General features: G+C 42.4%; 1 protein-coding gene across 2 annotated transcripts in view; it reads right to left on the bottom strand.

Moving 5' to 3' along the window:
* BAIAP3 (BAI1 associated protein 3) overlaps nt 1-17,812 on the bottom strand; it is a 1,035,958-nt gene that overhangs the window by 432,381 nt on the left and 585,765 nt on the right. For both annotated transcript variants that reach the window (XM_085629280.1, XM_085629278.1), the window contains exon 3: nt 14,379-14,466. In XM_085629280.1, coding sequence (XP_085485406.1) covers nt 14,379-14,466 — 88 coding nt within the window. The remainder of the gene's footprint in view (nt 1-14,378; nt 14,467-17,812) is intronic.

The raw sequence follows: 17,812 nt of genomic DNA, 5'->3' as shown, positions 1-17,812 counted from the left end.
CTTCACCATTGGAGCCAAACCTTATTCTGGCTTTCATGTTCTCATCTAGATAGGCTAGAAAGTGTACAAGTGCTTCATCTATCCCCTGGGAAAGAAGAAGTTGCCATTGATTTGACCGATTCATGCAGTCAAACTCAAATGCCGAAGTGAAATCCATAAATGCGAGACACAATGGTGTTTGCTTGGCTACTGTGTACTTGTCTATAATTAGATTTAAGTTCAGGCATTGCTTATTGTACCTACACGGGTTCTAAACCCATTGTGACAGGTATGTACGATTGCCTTTTCTGTTACCCACTTCTTGATCCTATCATACACAACTCTGCCTAGTGTTTTGACAGATGTGCCAATGAGTGAAATGGGCTGATAACAACTAGGCTGTAACCTGTTACCCGTTTTTAATATTGGGACAATAGTTGAAGTAGTCCAAGATCTCGGTACCGATAATTGTGCAAGTTTGTTGAAAACATTAGTAATTAACAGAGCCCAGAGTTCGGTGTTACACTTAATCAAATGTAATGGCCTCCTTCCATCTCTTTGCAGTAAATGATTTGTACTGCTTACATAGAGCGACCATTGTGGGAGGATCCCCAGGGTTAGCAGCAAGTCACCTGCGTAATAATTGGTTGGCTGCCAAGCAGTCTTGATTAAACTAACTTGGTGCAGTGTGTATGGATCTGATAGGTTTTACAAGAGTTTTTTATATATTTGAGCACAGGGCAAGAAAGGACAGACTATCAACTCTTGGGCTACCTAGTCATTCAGGCGGCTTATAACCAACTCCTGATTATTTTTTATTACATTTTCCAGGAATTGGGCCAGATTTTGGAGTTTCCAAACCAATCTGAGGTTATCTGGGGATGATTGCAGTTTGCTAATCCCAACATCAACATTGATACAGCCAGAACTGCCTCAATGGGATTTTGCTCACCAAAATTTAAGCGGATAGTTGCTCCATGTTGTAATATATTAGTTAGGCTACTAGAAACAAAAATATAATCAATCCTAAATGAGCTACCTCTGCCCCTATAAGTAGGCCTGGGCGTAGTTCGCGGAGTTTTGCTACGCGGAACTCCGCAAAGTTACAAAAAAGTGCGGTGCGAACTGCAGTTTGTGCTAGTATTTCTGCTGCTCGGGTAGAAATTCTACGCGAGCAGTAGCTCGCGCGCAAGGACTTACCGTTGGCGAATTTACTGTTTGCGATTGCGAGTGGGGAAAAAACTGCGCTGCACATCGCGAAGAGGAGTTTTCTGCACTCCGCGAGCTCCGCAGAGTGCAGAAAACTCTGCAAACTCCGCGAACGGAGCGAAGTTCACCGCCCAGCCCTACCTATAAGTGGGCAGGACAGCGTCACTAATACCACCCACATCCATGACTTTATTCAGGTCAGTACTATTTCATTAGATAACACTCCTACGGCTCTCTAAAGCATGCTGTCTATGGTAGTTATTCTGCACGGTGCAGTAACAGGGCCTGTAGCCTTACATTTGCCTGTAGTATGTAATTAAAGTGGCACTCACCCAAGAGCTCCAGTTGGGCAAAGATGCTAAAATTTTTGAAAGAGGGTGGCCCCAGCCTATTCCGGGGGCAGATGGGCCCGCTCTTGGCCCGTTTGTTTGGCCGGGTACGCGCCTTGGCACGCTCCTCATGCAACCCGCCCTATAGTGGTGAAATGAGCTTAAAAGGGGTAGTAGAAACCAGCCCCTCCTCCTGGGCTCACAGATGCAGGCTGTGAGCTCAAGTCCACCCCAGTGGCAGCAGGCAGAAGCAAAGTGCCGAGTGCTGGACACGCCGTCCCGGATTAATTCTGTAGGTACTATTCCTGAGGCAAGTACTCCCTTCTTAGAATAAAAATGCTGCCTTATTAAATAATAATATCCTTAAAAAACGATCTAATATTCATATAGTCCAAATTCCAAAAGCTTAACATGTTCATTGGTTTTTAATTCAATAATTTGATTACACTGTTGATTGACAAAGTAAATCACATTTCAAGCCAGTCTGGGAGACTAAAAGCCTGGAAAGGGCAGGGTAGGATTTTAATAAACTTTTGGGCCAGAAGAACACTTAATGTCCACGATGATGGATAGAACTTTTCCTACAAGACACAGAGTGCAACAAGTTTTCACATCTGTTAATTTTCATAACTGCTAAATTCATATATTTTACTGATTCAGTTGTATGCATGCCTAGTGTAAGAAATGAGGAACGCAGAAGTTTTTGATGCAAGATTAGCAAGGGAGGGCAGATGCAAACAATGTGTTCTAATGAGCTTGGGTCGTTTTTGGTCAATAGAGCACTTAAGCTGTTTTTCAGTGAGGTAAGTTGAACTAAGAGGAACCTAATCCTCATAAACTTGGCTCTTGCTTGTGTTTCAATTTCATCCTCATGTAGAGCTGGGCAGCAGGTGAAGTGTACGTTGTAGTTGGTAAGAGTAAAGGACCACATGATAGGTTGGTAAGATCATTGATATTTGTGTTGTACGAGTTCTCTGTTGCCGCACTTATGGAGATAGCCCTGAAAGAACCATATTCTAGATTACTTTGCCATTCATTCCCCCCCTTTAGTCCAATGAGTCATACATTCTATGCAATTTAGCAGTTCCATAGAAGGAGTGCATTTTTACTTGATTGTTGAGGTCCCCCTCAAAATAAGACTCAACCTCTGAGCACATCAACCTAAAAATCCACTCAAACGCCAGTATTAGTTGGCAGTGAGGAGTGCTTTGAGGAAGACTAAAAACAGTGAATTTCAGCGGATAGAATTTTTTTTAATTCAGAAGTTAAAGTTGCCCCAAACGGTGATGAACTATAGTTGAATTCAGGGATCAATTTTGCTTTTAGAAGTTCTAAGATTAAGGCTCCAGCTGGGCTCTGCAATTTGTGATAGTCTCCGCAGTTTGTACTGCAAGATTCTTGCTCTATCACACATGGCTGCTAGTTTGATGTTTGGCACAGTTTCTAATCTTGCAACACACCTTGGACCTGATAAGCTTTTGTCGGCGTGATCTTTAATCCTCTAATCCACTGAGGGTGAACCCATGTACATTTACCAAACTGGACTATCTTCAATTTTTCCAGGTTGAGCTCGAGATCATTTAGTTCATGATAGTGGTGAATATGGGCCAAGGCTTGTTGTGGCCCGAAAGGAAAATGATCTAACAGCACAGTATCATCGGCATATTGAAGGACCAGGCTGTAGATGGAATTATGTTTGGAAGAGAATATCTTTTCCTTCTTCAAGGTGGGTACTAGATCAGTGGTATATAGATTGAAGAAGTGGGACACAGGTAGGCAACCCTGCTTCATCTCTGCTTGTGTACATTTTCCCAGTAACTTGGTGTCTTGATACAATCTTCATTCCCACCCAAGTATCAGTATGTAGGATTCTAATTGCTCTAAACAATGTTGAAGGACTGCCCCACGCTGATATTTCCCCCAATTGTGCACTAAATTCCAAATAGAAAGCATATAGGACTGTGTCTTGTTTAATCTATGGCCTTTCAGCCTTTCCTGAATCCTGTTTGGTGCAGCAGGAACATTTTCAAGCTTGTAATTCATTCCTCAAGATCTATTAACAAACAGACAAATTATTTTGCATCGCTGTCCATTAGTGCTACTGTGTTTGCATTTTTAGGATTGCCCCGGAGTAACACAAATATACTAGTGAGGTTAAGATGTTCCCCCAGTCAGAGGTAATTTCAGAGAAATTTGTAGACCTCAAGAGGCAAAACTGGTCTAATGCTTTTGTGTTTTGGTTCTGGTCCAGTCTTGGTACTTCTTTTCACAATGTGCTTTCCTGCTCAGTCTTTCATGAGGGTGTGTTATCCTCCTCTTTGGCAATAGCTGGGAGCTGATTTTTGCAATTGAAGCCCATGTTGAACTGCGTGACTCACTCTCTGGTCGCTGTAATCAAATTAGCTGAGGAGACTAATTTGTAATCTAAGAGATTTTGTTTTCAAGAATGACTATGTTTTGGAGTTGGTGGTATATCAGGAGCAAGTAGACCATTTAGATTGAATACTGATATATTCAATATTTTTTTTCCACAAGGAGCAGTTGCTTTTCTAAAATGGTCTTTGGGATAGGATCATGTTGGAATGCTCCAAGTGCTGATAAGATCATCCTCTGGATCCAAGATTAAGCATTGTGGGTCTAAGATCTTGTGAAGGTCCCCAGTCAGAATCAATTCCATGTTGCATGTTCATGCTGAGTCATAGAGTGATCAATCAGTGTAAATTGTATTTTTTGATTAAGCGTCTAGTCGGGTGGAGTATATATGGTATATTGAACGACTACATGTTGCCTCCTGGCTCCGTTCGAAAATAGTCCCATAACTAAAATGTAGATTGAGTCTATAGAGCTCTCCACCAGTGATGCCTCCAGCTTATAGGAGATAAAAGTCATTAAAACTCCTGAAAAACAACCGTAATCTGGCAATTTGACTGCCAGTTTATTCCAAGTAGTATAATTTTTTTAAGCAGAGTTTCTCCTTTGACCAACTTGCTTGTAGACAGATGAATTGATTTAAACTTATGCCAAATGTATGTCTCAGCTACAGTATGGTAGTGAGTTCTGGGGGTATGCAAACTTGAGTAAGGTCCAAACCGCAGATAATCAATTTCTACGTCAGGTAGTGCAGGTTTCATAGTCCATCCTTCAGTTTTCAGTTCAGGAGGAGCTTGGACTTAGTCAAGTGATGGACACCGTGGCCCTAAGCCCCCTGCTGTGCTGGACTAAGGTATGGACCAGGTATGATCTACAGCTTAAGTGGTTGATCCTTGTAGATTGTCTGGCCCTTGCCTGGATGCACAAAATTCAAGAATAGCCTATGTGAAGGCAGCTTTCACCTCTTTAGGCAGGACTGATATCTTTGATGATCCCATTTCTTTGTCCTCTCGAGAATTGACGTGTGTTAAGAGGTTGTTTCCGGATCAAGTCCTCCGGAATAGAGAGCAGCATGAGCTGCAGAAACCATCATTGCAGGGATACATGCTACTGAAGACTGTTCAGGGCAAGGAGCCATATTTTGCCCAGGTCTGCCATCAGCGAGAAAGGTTTCTACTGCCCAGGTTTAGGTTTAACTTACTTCCCCAACTCCTGGCCTCTCCATGTGGCTGGGCCTTGCCCAGTGCTAGGCTGCCCTGTGGCTGCGACAACAAGATGTTTTGTTTTTTATGATGTTTTGTTGGCTGCCTTGGTGTCTAGTAGATTGAGACCTGACTAGATTATGAACTCTGTTTTATTGATTGCAGTTTTTATCTGGAAATATTTTACTGCAATGATTTTATATTTGTCTTTTGTATTGGATGATTTCAGGTTGACTGTGATGAGGCAGAGATGAGATACACCAATCAGGCTGTCCCGCTGAAAAGTTTTACCTTAGTAATTAAGCCCTTATATAAAGTTTACCAGACGGGGTACTCTATCACAAATGCGGCTAATATTCCCACCACTGCATTGCCAGTACAATATCATACAATCCACTTGTAATACAGAAGATGGGTCATCTGCCATGTTTGTGAAAGAATATACCATCCGTCAAACTCTAAATAAGGCCCTATGTTTCTGGAATGGATGTCAAAATCCTTTGGTGGGCTCCTACTGAAGCTATTGCTTTTGCTTTTAGTGGCAAAAGCTTTGAGTCAGACACCGCTGTATTTCATTGCCTTCAAGGTTTCTTTGCATGTCGGATAGATTTGCTGCTGGCCCCAGTCCAAGGTTTTGCCTTTTGAGCTAGTCACTTTGTCTGATTCTCAAAATCTGTTAGCTGGTAAAAATAAAAGCAATATGTCACACTTTTCTACAAATACTCCTGAAGTACATTTTGAGCATTCATTTGGCGCATAGCCACTCCTGTCAGGCTCCTTGGTAGCTAGTCTATCCATCACATCCATCACTATCAATCACATCCGTCACAGCACCGAATCAGCCCTCATTAAATCAACAGAGGAGATTAGAACCATAATCGATCAAGGAGGCAAAGCAGTGATGATCATGCTGGATCTCTCAGCGGTCTTCGATACGGTCCATCACTCACTATTGATGGACCGTATGAAGGTGATTGGAGTTCAGGGTACCGCCTGGAAACTGCTGGAATCCTTTCTCTCTAACAGAACCCAAACTGTCGCCATGAGTGAATTCTCCTCCAGACCTTTTTCCCTGCCATATGGAGTGCCTCAGGGCTCCTCTTTGAGCCCAGCGCTCTTTAATATTTATGTCTCTTCACTGGCCCCTCTTATTGAATCCTTCGGTTTCTCCCTAACCTCTGATGCCGATGACACGCAAATTGTGGTTTCATTATTGCCAGGGCTGTTGATGGAAACAGCAACACTTCTTAATGAGTGCATATCAGCGGTAGGGGACTGGATGGCTCAGAACTGTCTTAAGTTAAATTCCGGAAAAACTTAAGTGGTATTATTTGGAAATGACCCCAATTTTTGGACACCGGCCGGTTTCTCTGGGTCCCCTCCCCGCCCCAAGGAATAAAGCAAAAAACCTGGGGGTGTGGATTGACAACAAACTCAACTTTAAAGACCAGGTGAACGCAGTTATATCCTCTACCGCCTACACGCTCAGGGTATGCAAGAAAATAATACCTTTCTTACCCAAAGACAGTATACAAACAGTAATTACTTCACTAGCCTTGTCAAGGCTAGACTACTGCAACTGGCTATATCTTTCTCTACAAGAGGGCCTCATGCACAAACTACAACTTCTTCAAAATGGAGCTGCTAGACGGCTCACCGGTACATCAAAATTTACCTCAATCTCAGCCCAGATCAAAAAACTCCACTGGCTGCCCATTAGAAAGAGGGTACAGATCAAGGCCCTGTGCCTTGTTCACAAAGCACTACAGGGAACTGGCTCAGAGTTCTTGAAAAATAAATTTCAATGGTATTTGCCAAAAAGAGTGCTGCGGTTACCAGAAGCAAAACTAATACTGGTACCCAAAGTGCGCAAGGCCAGTTGGGGAAAAAGAAGCTTTGTTGCACGTGCAGCTAAAGCATGGAATGACCTGCCGCTGCAGCTTAGGTCAATGACAAATCTTCTCTCCTTCAGAAAAGCCTTAAAAACCTGGATTTTCTCCGCCTAAATATCGGCGTACCATCCTCTCCTCTCAGGCCCCAAAAGGACTCTACAGCGCCAGGACACCCATGGGTAACAGTGCGCTCTATAAATAGCAATAACATAACATAACATAGCATAACATTAGTGTCCAGTACTTTGTGGTCAGCTGGACCATCTTGGAGTCAGCATTCCTTTTGCTTTTTCGTGCCCTTGAAGCAGGCAAACAGAACGACAATCAACTGACCCTTTGAGAGCAGTTTCAGTTTGCCCATGGGTGCCAGTAGGAATCCCGAGTCCTTGACTCACTTGAGTCCTCTTCTCCCAGCTGAAGCCAGGAGTTGTCTTTCTGCCAGCAGGGCATTCTTCTTCAAGAGAAGTCTTCCCAAATCGAGAAGTTCATTGAGAAGGTGATGGTGAGGTGCCAGTCTTATGCTGTGCGCTTGTCAGTGACTAGAAAATGTTCCCCATCTAATCATGGCTGCTTTCTTGCACTATGCCGACCTCCTTTTGCAGCGTCCTTGTCAGTTTACTGTAAAATTCCATAGGAGCCCCTCTTTTAACATGGATGAATGCTTTGGCCACTAGGCAGGCCTCTCTTTAGAAACCTACTCCCACCTATATTTATATGAGTTCTCCTCCCACCTGGCAGGGTAAAAAAAAAACTCTATGACATCTACAACTGAAAAGAACACTTGTTAAGCCTGCCCATTTTCCCTCCACTGTCCTGCACCTGGAAGGTTAAACCTTGATAAGTGGCCAGCAGCTAATGCCACCCTGTTCTTCCAGTGCTTAGAGGAGGGCCGTAGATGTGTATTCCAGCTCTGGTGGGTGCGAACTTGGCATAGTTTGCTTTTGCATAGTTACATTTCAGCTAAATTATTTGTAATTATTATGTGTAATTATGTGAAATGCAAAACAGTTATTTGGCGCTGTTTTTTTATCTTGAAATGCATCACAGTGTTCACTTTGGATGCAAGGATGCATATCACACTATAAAAAGTGCAAAAACACAAAAGCACTGCTTCCAACAACTGCTTGCATTTCGTCGTTCGGGTTGTTCTCTCTAATTTTTTTACAGTGAATGGGGTATTTGTGTTAAATGTTTGCTGCTGACGTCACATTATTATGCAATGTGGTGTAATAATGTCATTTTGAGAATTTCAAGTAACAAAAGTAATGTAAATTACCAAAATTACGCTAATTAAGGTGGCGTGATGCAAATTATGCCAGCATAATGCAAATTTGGCACGACCAAGTTCTGGCTTAGGCAGCCCAAAACATATTTTTACAAAATTATTTTTCCACTAACGTTATCAGAAATCTGATTTCACCTTTAAAACAGATTTTGTAAATTAAGTAGAATACAATTTGTTTGTTATTTTTCTTGTATTTTCCTAGGTGAAAATAGAAAATAAATATTTTAACTGCACATAGGTCAGTGTTATGAAAACATAGGTCAACCTACACACTGGAAATATCTTTTAGATTTCAAATCACTGATAGGGTACAATTTCTAAATATAGGGTGTGCCACTTTAAAAAAAATATATAATACGCACCCTATCTTTGGGCTTTCTAGTCACACTCAGTGACTAATTAATACATAAAAACTGATTTTCGTGCAAGGCAAGAGCAGGTTTCTTTGCCATCTGTTACTACAGTGTCTTTAACCTCTATCTCAGTTAGAGTACAGTCATGCTTTTGGCAACCATATATTTTTTCATATATGTGGGTGGGGATATTACACACTGCACAAATGACATTTAGCTCCTAAACCATTGGTGCATTTTTCTGTGCCATCTCCTACTGACTTGCAGAAAAGTTAAATAGGCCACATTGTCTGGAACCAATTTTATCAATTCTCTTTTAGGCTCAAAGAACATGCATTGTGGCACTGTGGCATTATATAATGGTGTCACAGTGCACAGAGCCCTAATACCAGGAAAAATAAAGTCAATAAAAGGTGATGCTGGATGATGTGACCATACAGAAAAGGCAAACTTGCTACTCTGTATTGTACAAACCTTACATTGGTTCTAAATGTTATGCTGATCCTAACAGACCCCTCACCTCAGCCTAACTCAGCCTTACTCTGAGATTAACTTGACTCTGATTCAAATGCTGTACTTCTCCTTGGCCTGACTCTACTCTTGTCTCTGATAATTATTGTGACCACATACCAACCATATCTCTGATTGTAACCTCTTTTAAACATATTTTATTGGTATTTCCGTTCTGTGACAAAAAACAAATGCATGATTGCACAAATTGTCAGGATCTTATTGACCGTATCAGCTTTAAAAAAATTCCTGCCCCATCCCCCCTCTGAAACTTCCCTCCCGAATCTCAAACAAACACCAGGAGTACAGACCAAAGTCCAGGCACAGAAGATTGCATCTTGGCATCCAATGACCTCAGGATCAATTGGCTCAATTTGTATCCATCTATATAGTGCCCAGTTTGACCACATATTTGGATGCTAGTGTGGGCATGCTCTTGCCACATACATCAGCCTTTCCATTGCCATGCAGTGGTTTAGCCCCTTTTTCCAACCTTCCACTGACGAGGAGAGTTGTGTTTTTCCAGTTCCAATATCTTTTTTTGCCACAACCAGGACAAGCTACAACAATGTCATTTTGTATTGATTACTTTACAGGTCTGTTTGGATATGTAAGAGGGCAAATTTAGGATCCCATGGGAGTTGCCAACCCAGGACAGTGCCCACCATGGACAAATCTCCCTCCTAGAAGCGGGGCAGGGTCCTGCAGCACAAGACTGTATCAGGTCACTCTCAATCTCCGCATCGCAGGCAATGCAGAGAGGGAATTAAACCCCTCTACCAAAACGGCATTCTCGTAAAATATGGGCAATGTAAATATTGCAATTGAATAATTAATAACTGTGACGCGATCAATGTTTCTTTCCGGACAGCGATGGCTTCTCACCAAAAATCATCCGTTACAATGCCTAGGTCAAGGAGTGGAGTGTGTGGACACCTAAGGATTTGTAAATGTAGGACATTTTCCCCTCTCACAGTTTCTTGAATAAAATGTTTGCTTACGGGGAATTGAAGGCTGAGAGCTCGGTGAGTGCTGTAATATACAGTGTCAATGCATGCCGATGCTGTACAAATCAAAAGAATTGGCTACAATGAAGTTGAAATTTAGTTTGGATCTTCACGAAGGATTTCATGTGAGTCCCTCTCATCACATCCCCCAGTGTCGATATTCCCCCCAAAACCTAATTGTCTGAAACCCATTAATCGGGTAACCTGTGAGAGATGGTTGCTGACCCACAGTCAGGTTACATTGGTAGCTTGCAATGCCCACCCAGGAGCTTGAGCATATCATACCAGACCTTCAATACTGTCCTAGTGGGAGATCTGATTGTGCATTGTCTTCATACAGAAAGTGGAGCAGCAGACTGTCTTACGTAGCCCATCATTCAGATGCATAAGGTGGGTTCCTATGCAAATCAAACCACCATTCATTGAGGGCTACCAAATGTGCTGGTCAGCAATAGGAGGTTATATCAGTGGCAGCTACAACCCCTTGTTGGTGGATTTGGAACATTTCTCTAGAGCAATTCTGACAGCACCATTCTAGCAGACAAAGCTCCTAAGTGGGGAGTTAAGTTTGCGAAAAAAAAGGGCGACGGAGTGGGAAGGGAACATTTTGTAACTGGTAAAGCAACCTCAGAAACATAGTCATTTTTGAGATCGTGGAGTGATCCAGGAGGGAGAGGAAGAGTGTCAACTGATAGAGCGTGATGGTGCTCTAAAATTGTAGGGGTGAATCATAATCATGGATAGTCCATACCCGCATATATTCTTATGTTGTATTAACAATTTTGATAATTACACCCAAGATGGTGGCTGTGTGCGACGGTGTGGGCAGTAAGGCACCTTTATACATACTCTCTGGGAGTGTGCAGTGATCCAGAAAAACTGGGAAAGGGTGGTACTCATGATGGAGGAGGTATTGGGGCAACAGAGACAATGTAACATCAAACTGGTTTTGTTGAACATCTGGGATCCTACTGACCTGAACGCCAAGGAGAGAATCTGGGTAACTCTAAGTTTCATGGTTGCTAAGCGAAATATTGCACGATTGTGGAGGGCTCAGAGTACACCGAGGATTGTTGATTGGGCTAATGATATGGACTGGTGTATGGTAACAGAGAAATCTATTTATGAATCCAGAAGGTGTCCGAAGAAATGGTCACAAATATGGGGGTCATGAAATTCATACCGGGGGGACATTTGTGTGCCACCAAGAGTCCGGGGAGCTATAGATGTTGAGACTTGAATGTATCAGATTATTGTTGCCAACCATATGGTGTTGTGTATAAAATCATGTGGACATATTATTTGAATGATTACTACTGACTACCTGAAAATGCTTTATTGTAATTGTACCATGCCTTGTTTCTTAATAAAAAGAGTTTAATTTTTTTTTTTTTATTTGATCATTAGAATTGTATTGTAATAATAAAACGAACAGGAGAAATGATAGAAAGTTATTTCGTGCCCTACAAGAAGAGAAATGAAGGGATGTTTATATTGGACACTAATCTTAAGTATGCTGAAATTGCTTAACAAAAAGTTTCTGTGTAATGAAATGCATTTTAGTTTAAATGTGCACCAAGATGAAGATTGCACGAAGCAATCATGTGAAATGCTTCACGTGTATTAATTATAGATGCTGTAGTGCAAAACATTATTAATTTGATGTGCAAAGGCCTAGATGAAATGTTCATGTTGAAATATGAAAGGCTATTTGTTTATTCTTACATTGGTCAACTGTATAGGCCCGAAATTGTCTTTTCCCTGGTGTGCTCTAGCATTTAGAAGTAGTCAGCAAATTTCATGTGTATGCAAGGATGTTCTATTCTCACGTTTTAGTTGCAGGTGGAAGAAGCTGCCTTTGTTAGTTGGAGCTAACATCTTTTCTTTTAGGAGTTAGGCATGGAGGAGATGCGCAACAATGTAAGCAACGAATCGAAAATTGGGAGCCGGTGTTCTTTCTCACTGAGGAGGCCTGGGAATCAAGGTGAACGGAATCCACATGGAGAAGACGGTGGAAAACTACCTAGGAGAGGTGCCCGTTAGTGAGGTGATCTGTGGGCGTGTTCCACATGTTTGCATTTTGTATTAGGGAAAGTGCCCCGGGGGAGGAGAGTCAGAAGAAGGAGGGTTAGAGAGGTAGAAGGAGACGGGATGAGTTGTGAGAAGGGGTTAGAGGATTGATTTGGGAAACGTATCTTAGAACGATCTCTTTAGTTTTAGTCATCTGACTTCCATTGTGAATGTGCTTCTTAGGAAGTCTTCACAAGCTGACACCTTTTTACTGATTTTGTCTGGGAAATGTTAAGTAGGTATGTCACTTTAGAGATAGAGTAGGGATAAATAGTCTAGAAATGTTCTTCTTTTGAGACAGATGAAGTCTGATTTAAATGTTGGAGCAGTCCTTGCTTGTGTTTTATTTTTGGAATTGTTTATTCTCTTCATGATTCACCGGAGCAGATTAATCTGTAGATTTGGTTATGTATTAGTTCCTATGTATTTCTACAACCTCGTCTTGAGGTGCTTGTATATTCAGTTATTTTTGGCATTGTAATAAATCCCCTAAACTGGAGTTGGAGTCTGTGGTCTTTGAGTTCTGAATAGCTTGGAAAGTTAAATTGTGGTGCGTTGTTTCTCCCCTTTACACTTCTCAGCAGGTAAAAAGAGACATCGACCTGAGGTTCCATATTACATTTCTGTAGTGGAACCCAGCCTTATCACAACCACAAGGCCACACTAGTTATGAGCCTCTCAAGCAAGGGTAAAATATTCTCATCGCACCCAAGTATCTACCTCCGTCTTCTCTGACCAGGATCACCGGGCTGAGGTGTGAGGACTGTGCCTCATGATCAAGTGCGGTGCTCAAAATCTGTGCAGTACACTCTACTTTGTTTTACCTACGATTGAATTAGCTACAATAGCAGGAGGCAGATAGGCTGTGTATGCACTGCACATTAAGCACTCTAAGCACTCAGGCTAAATCAGCAAAGCAGACATGCCTCCCTCTACCAAGAAAATCCCATCCGGAATTGTGGCAAACTCAAGAGCAACAAAAAAGAGTTTCTATGCTAGACAAGGCTATGGAGGAGGGCAAGGAAGTTCAGTAGATCAGGTCTTTTTGACTCCTTTACAGGCTTAATGTGGAATACACTTAGCACACGTCTACTGATGTTTGAGGAGCTCTCTAACGAGGCTCACTGGGCTGTGGTATGAACACCACGAATAGCATCTGTTACCACGCATGCCAGAATCACATGTAGCTTAACAACGTAGTCAGTACAACAACTGTGTCGTTACCACGAGTTCCATTACAACACAGACCAAGGCAGCTAGATATAATTTCATATTATATTAATAATTTTTGTGATCTCCACGAATACAATGAAGTGCAGAGGGTATAAAGAGGCGGTTATTGGTCCGTATCCCTCACTGGGTGAAATGCTAAAAAAACATAGGGCCACATTACAAATAAGGTGCATTTTCATTGTTTGTACCGGGCGCACTTCTACAAAGGTGCGCCGGGCGCAAACAGTGAAAATGTGCCCTATTACGATAAAGGCGCTGCCCCCAGGGCAGTCGCAAACTTGCACTGCCATGGGGCAGCTTATTCAGGTGAAAAACAGAGCAGCTGCTTTACAGTCGCTCAGTGTTTTCACAGTGCAGGTGGCAACCCGCCTGCACTTTTGAAGGGGTTTCGAGATCCCCTTGCAGGCGGGTGCAGTCAGTGATTGCACCCGTCTGCAAGGGGATGTCTGGGGGCCATAGGCCCCTCTTTCCCCCTGCCAGAGGGCTGCCATCAGGGGTGCACTGACAGTGTGCAACCATTTAAATGGCGCACTTTCAGTGCGCCTCCTGAGGGCTTCCTTGCCTCTGAGCCCACCTCGGTAATACGGTGTGGGCGCAGAGGAAAAGGGGTTCCCTCATTTGCATGAGGCACACCCCCATGCAAATTAGAAAATGCCGCATTTAAGATCGCGCTAGCGCTTTATGTGCGCCAGCACTATTGGTTTTCCAGAAGGGGGCGCACAAGCATTTGCGGCCCCTTCTGTGATCTGAAAGTGTCCCCGGGGTACTTACTGTAATATTGCCAATCGTCCTTTTGCTGAAGGCAGTACCAGCCAATAAATGCCCACTGTATTGTTATATATAAATATTTATAAGTCGTAAGGCGGGTACTTCTCAAAGGGTAAAGACCTTACAGTGGGCAATAGGACTATATTTAAAACCAAGGCTAACTGCACATACCTCCATTCTTGCACACCGCTGCATTTCGTCTTGTTTTTGAAGAATACATTTCATTTTTTCAAAAAAATCCCCATCTTCCTTGGCATCCCTAATGACAAAATCAGATTTGATATTAGTACATGTTTAATTTGTGATATATGATATTCAAACAATAGAGAATTACTCGATTCACAAGAAAACAGAAATATATAAGGACTTCGCTTCAATACACTGAACAAGTATTGGCAAAGCCAATTAGTGGGGCATCGGCTATCAGCCTTTTGGTTTTTTCAATGCTTGTTTTGTGTTGCCATGCTTTTACCAAACGTTATTGTTGAGTAAGCTGGCATGCCATCGTCAATCTAAAGAAAATGCAAACATTGGCTAAAAGCAAACTACTTTTTTAGTCTCTAAAAGAACACATTGCCAAAGTAACATGGGGCATTTAAGGGAACTAACTGTGTGGATGTGCTCCTTGTGAGAGGGCATACAGATGCTGTCACTCACAATGAAGATAGCCAATGAAATAAGTGGGCTGACCCACTGACGCATATTGTACACTCCCATATAGCTAATTACCTGCAACAATGTAACTGTATTTTTGGTTACTGTATATTTGTTATTTTCAGAAACATATATGGGAAGCAGGTACCCAATGTCGTTAATTAATAGTAATCCTATTCCAACACTCAAAAGACACAAAATGCACACAGATTATGGGATTCTATATTGTATCATTTATTCCATATTTCCGTCAGTGTTGCTGTTCTTGAACATCAAGGAAAGGAGGAACCCCATCTGACAGCCACCAAGTGTTTCTCCCTTTATTGGCGCACAGGCCTGAGGGGTTTTCAAGGCTGAAATAATGAGTTACTTGACATTAACTAATCCAGTAGGTCTAAATATGTGTAAAAAATTAGCACCAAAAGTGAAATTATGAGCAAAGATGTCCGGTCAAGCAGATGATAAAAATGAGAATCTTTCGTAAGTAAGTACATTCATAAGTACCTTTGAAGAAGAAGGAGTTAAAAAAAAAAAAGCATTTGCAATGCAATAGGTCTCGCATTTGCGAGAGTTTAAGCTATTGGCATTAAAAATGCCTTTTATTTATCGGTTTTCAAAACCAACACATGAATAAAAGGCACTGTCATTTAGAATGCCAATAGCTCAAACTCTCGCAAAATGCGAGGCCTATTGCATTGCTGTTTCGACATCCCGTGGGATGATTTCTAAAGTGCACCTTTGGTAATTATCCTGCTTCAGGTGTATAGCACTGCTATGCCCATCCCACTCTACTTGGAATAGGTCCCCTCTACCTCCAGATGAACGCTGTACATTTGGACCCGATAATGCACTCAGTCAGCTCAATGATGCATCCCAAAATGACGTCCCAGCATCCAATAAACCTTTGGAGGCTCAATCTTTTCCATCCAGACAGCAATGTTTTGGAAGTTGCTTTCTGTTTACATAAGCAAGTGTCCGTCCATGATCACCTGCTCTTTGAGGTGTTCCAACACACCTGAGCCAAGGCATGAAGCAGTTTCACTCTCGAAGGCACCTAATTCAATCACTGACCCTTCAAATGATCAGTTTGTTGATTAGATGAGTGTGGATCTGAAGATGTGGCTTCCTGTCTCTTCACAAAATAGCACCAAGGTCCACATAGAGCTCATGAAAGCGCACAAGACTAACCCTGGGCGTAGTTCGCACTACGCGAGCTACGCGTAGCACTTCGCGAACTGCGTAGTACCTTGTTCGCACTGTGCCAGATGTCGTTTTCAATGATTGCACAGTGCGGATAAGCAACCGGCACTGTGCAATCATTGAAAATGGCATCTTGAACACTGCGAGCTGTAGTTTTCTGCTGCTCGAGTAGATTTTTACTCGAGCGGCAGCTTTCTCAACGCGAACTGGTAGTTTCTCATCGCGAGCGGTCGCGAGCATACGCGACCACTCGCAATGAGAAACCTGACCTCCTCGCGTTAGGAATCTCGCCGGGAGGTTTATTTTCCATGCTCGCGATCGCCAACTTGATGTTGCTGATCGCGAACAAGGAAAAAGTCTCGCCGGGATGTCATTTTGCTTGCTCGCGGTCGCCAACTTGACGTTGAGGACCGCAAGCAAGCAAAAAATGACCGCAGCACTACGCAACACTACGCTACGCGTGTTCGCACTGTGCTACGTGCAATTCGCGTAGTGCGAAGTAGCGCGAACTTCGCAAACTACGCGAGCGGAGCGTAGTGCTTTGCCCAGGCTTACACAAGACACAAGGGTGCATGATGTGGTCCCTCACCTTTGAATATGTGTTTCTTGCTTGCTGTGGCATGATTGGAGCACATCTCTGATTCTCGGGCAGATAACCTACACACATACACACACACACACACACAGAGCCCACCTCGCTGACCTTCAAACAGGCATGACCACCCTCCTGATAGCATGCCCACAGCTGCGCTATGATCATCTACCTTGTCCTCAGTGGGATTTTGTGACACGCAAGTGCCTAAGTGAGTTTCTGTAATCCCTTAGAAGACCGTGTGGTTGGTGTACACCTTACAATTCATGTTTAAAGCTATAAAATGACAAAAAGATACACACAGATTGCTGAATTCTCGCCTCTAACATAGCTTCCGTGTAAGCTATGCAGCTGCATTTTACTAGTATGCAGTTCTAATATATAGTAAAGATTAGAAAAAAGAGTGTTGGAGGCTCGAGGCCCATAAACCTGCTAAAAACAGTTAAATACTCCCAATCATCTGCATATTCACATTTGACCAGGCCAACGCCCTATAAAAACTGATGTAGTGCAAAGTTCACTTTTTCATTTGTAGGGGTGCTTCATAATCATGAATAGTCTGCACCTGCATATATTCTTTTGTTGTATTAACATGGGACAGTAGACGTGAACTGTAATAACGTGAATTGAGTGGAATTAGGGACATTTCAATATAAACGTGAAGAGATTAACGGTGAAACTGGCTGTGACTAGCTAATATATTTACGTGTAGAATTTGTGTATGCTGCTGACAATTATTCACGTATTTGATGTGCTCATGTACCGTGTTAAATTAAGAAGTGCTCAGTAAAGAATGTTAAATTTATATGTAATCTCATAAGGCCTGTATGCTATTTTCTTATGTTGGACGATTTCTGTAGACCTTAAATGCATTTTCCCCTGGAAGCTCTCGCATTAGATTTAATAGTCACATTTCTTGTGCATGTTGGATTTGTTCTTTCTCACGTTTCTGTTGCAGGTGGAAGAATCATCCTTGTTAGATAGAATAATGTCTTTGTTTTAGGAGTGAGGCGTAGGGCGAAGAGGATACATTGAGCGCTGATATTGATGGTGGAGAACTGTTGTACTTTCTCATCGGCGCAAGCCTAGGAATCGAGGTCATCTCGCCAAGCTTGGGAGCATCACTGGTGGAAAGTTACCTATGAGGAGGTGGCCTGAC

The sequence above is a fragment of the Triturus cristatus genome, chromosome 10 (genome assembly GCF_964204655.1).
Source record: "Triturus cristatus chromosome 10, aTriCri1.1, whole genome shotgun sequence".
In the NCBI taxonomy this organism is placed as follows: Eukaryota; Metazoa; Chordata; class Amphibia; order Caudata; family Salamandridae; genus Triturus; species Triturus cristatus.
Note: the sequence above shows the minus strand (reverse complement) of the source record. Positions and strands in the feature narration are given on the sequence as shown.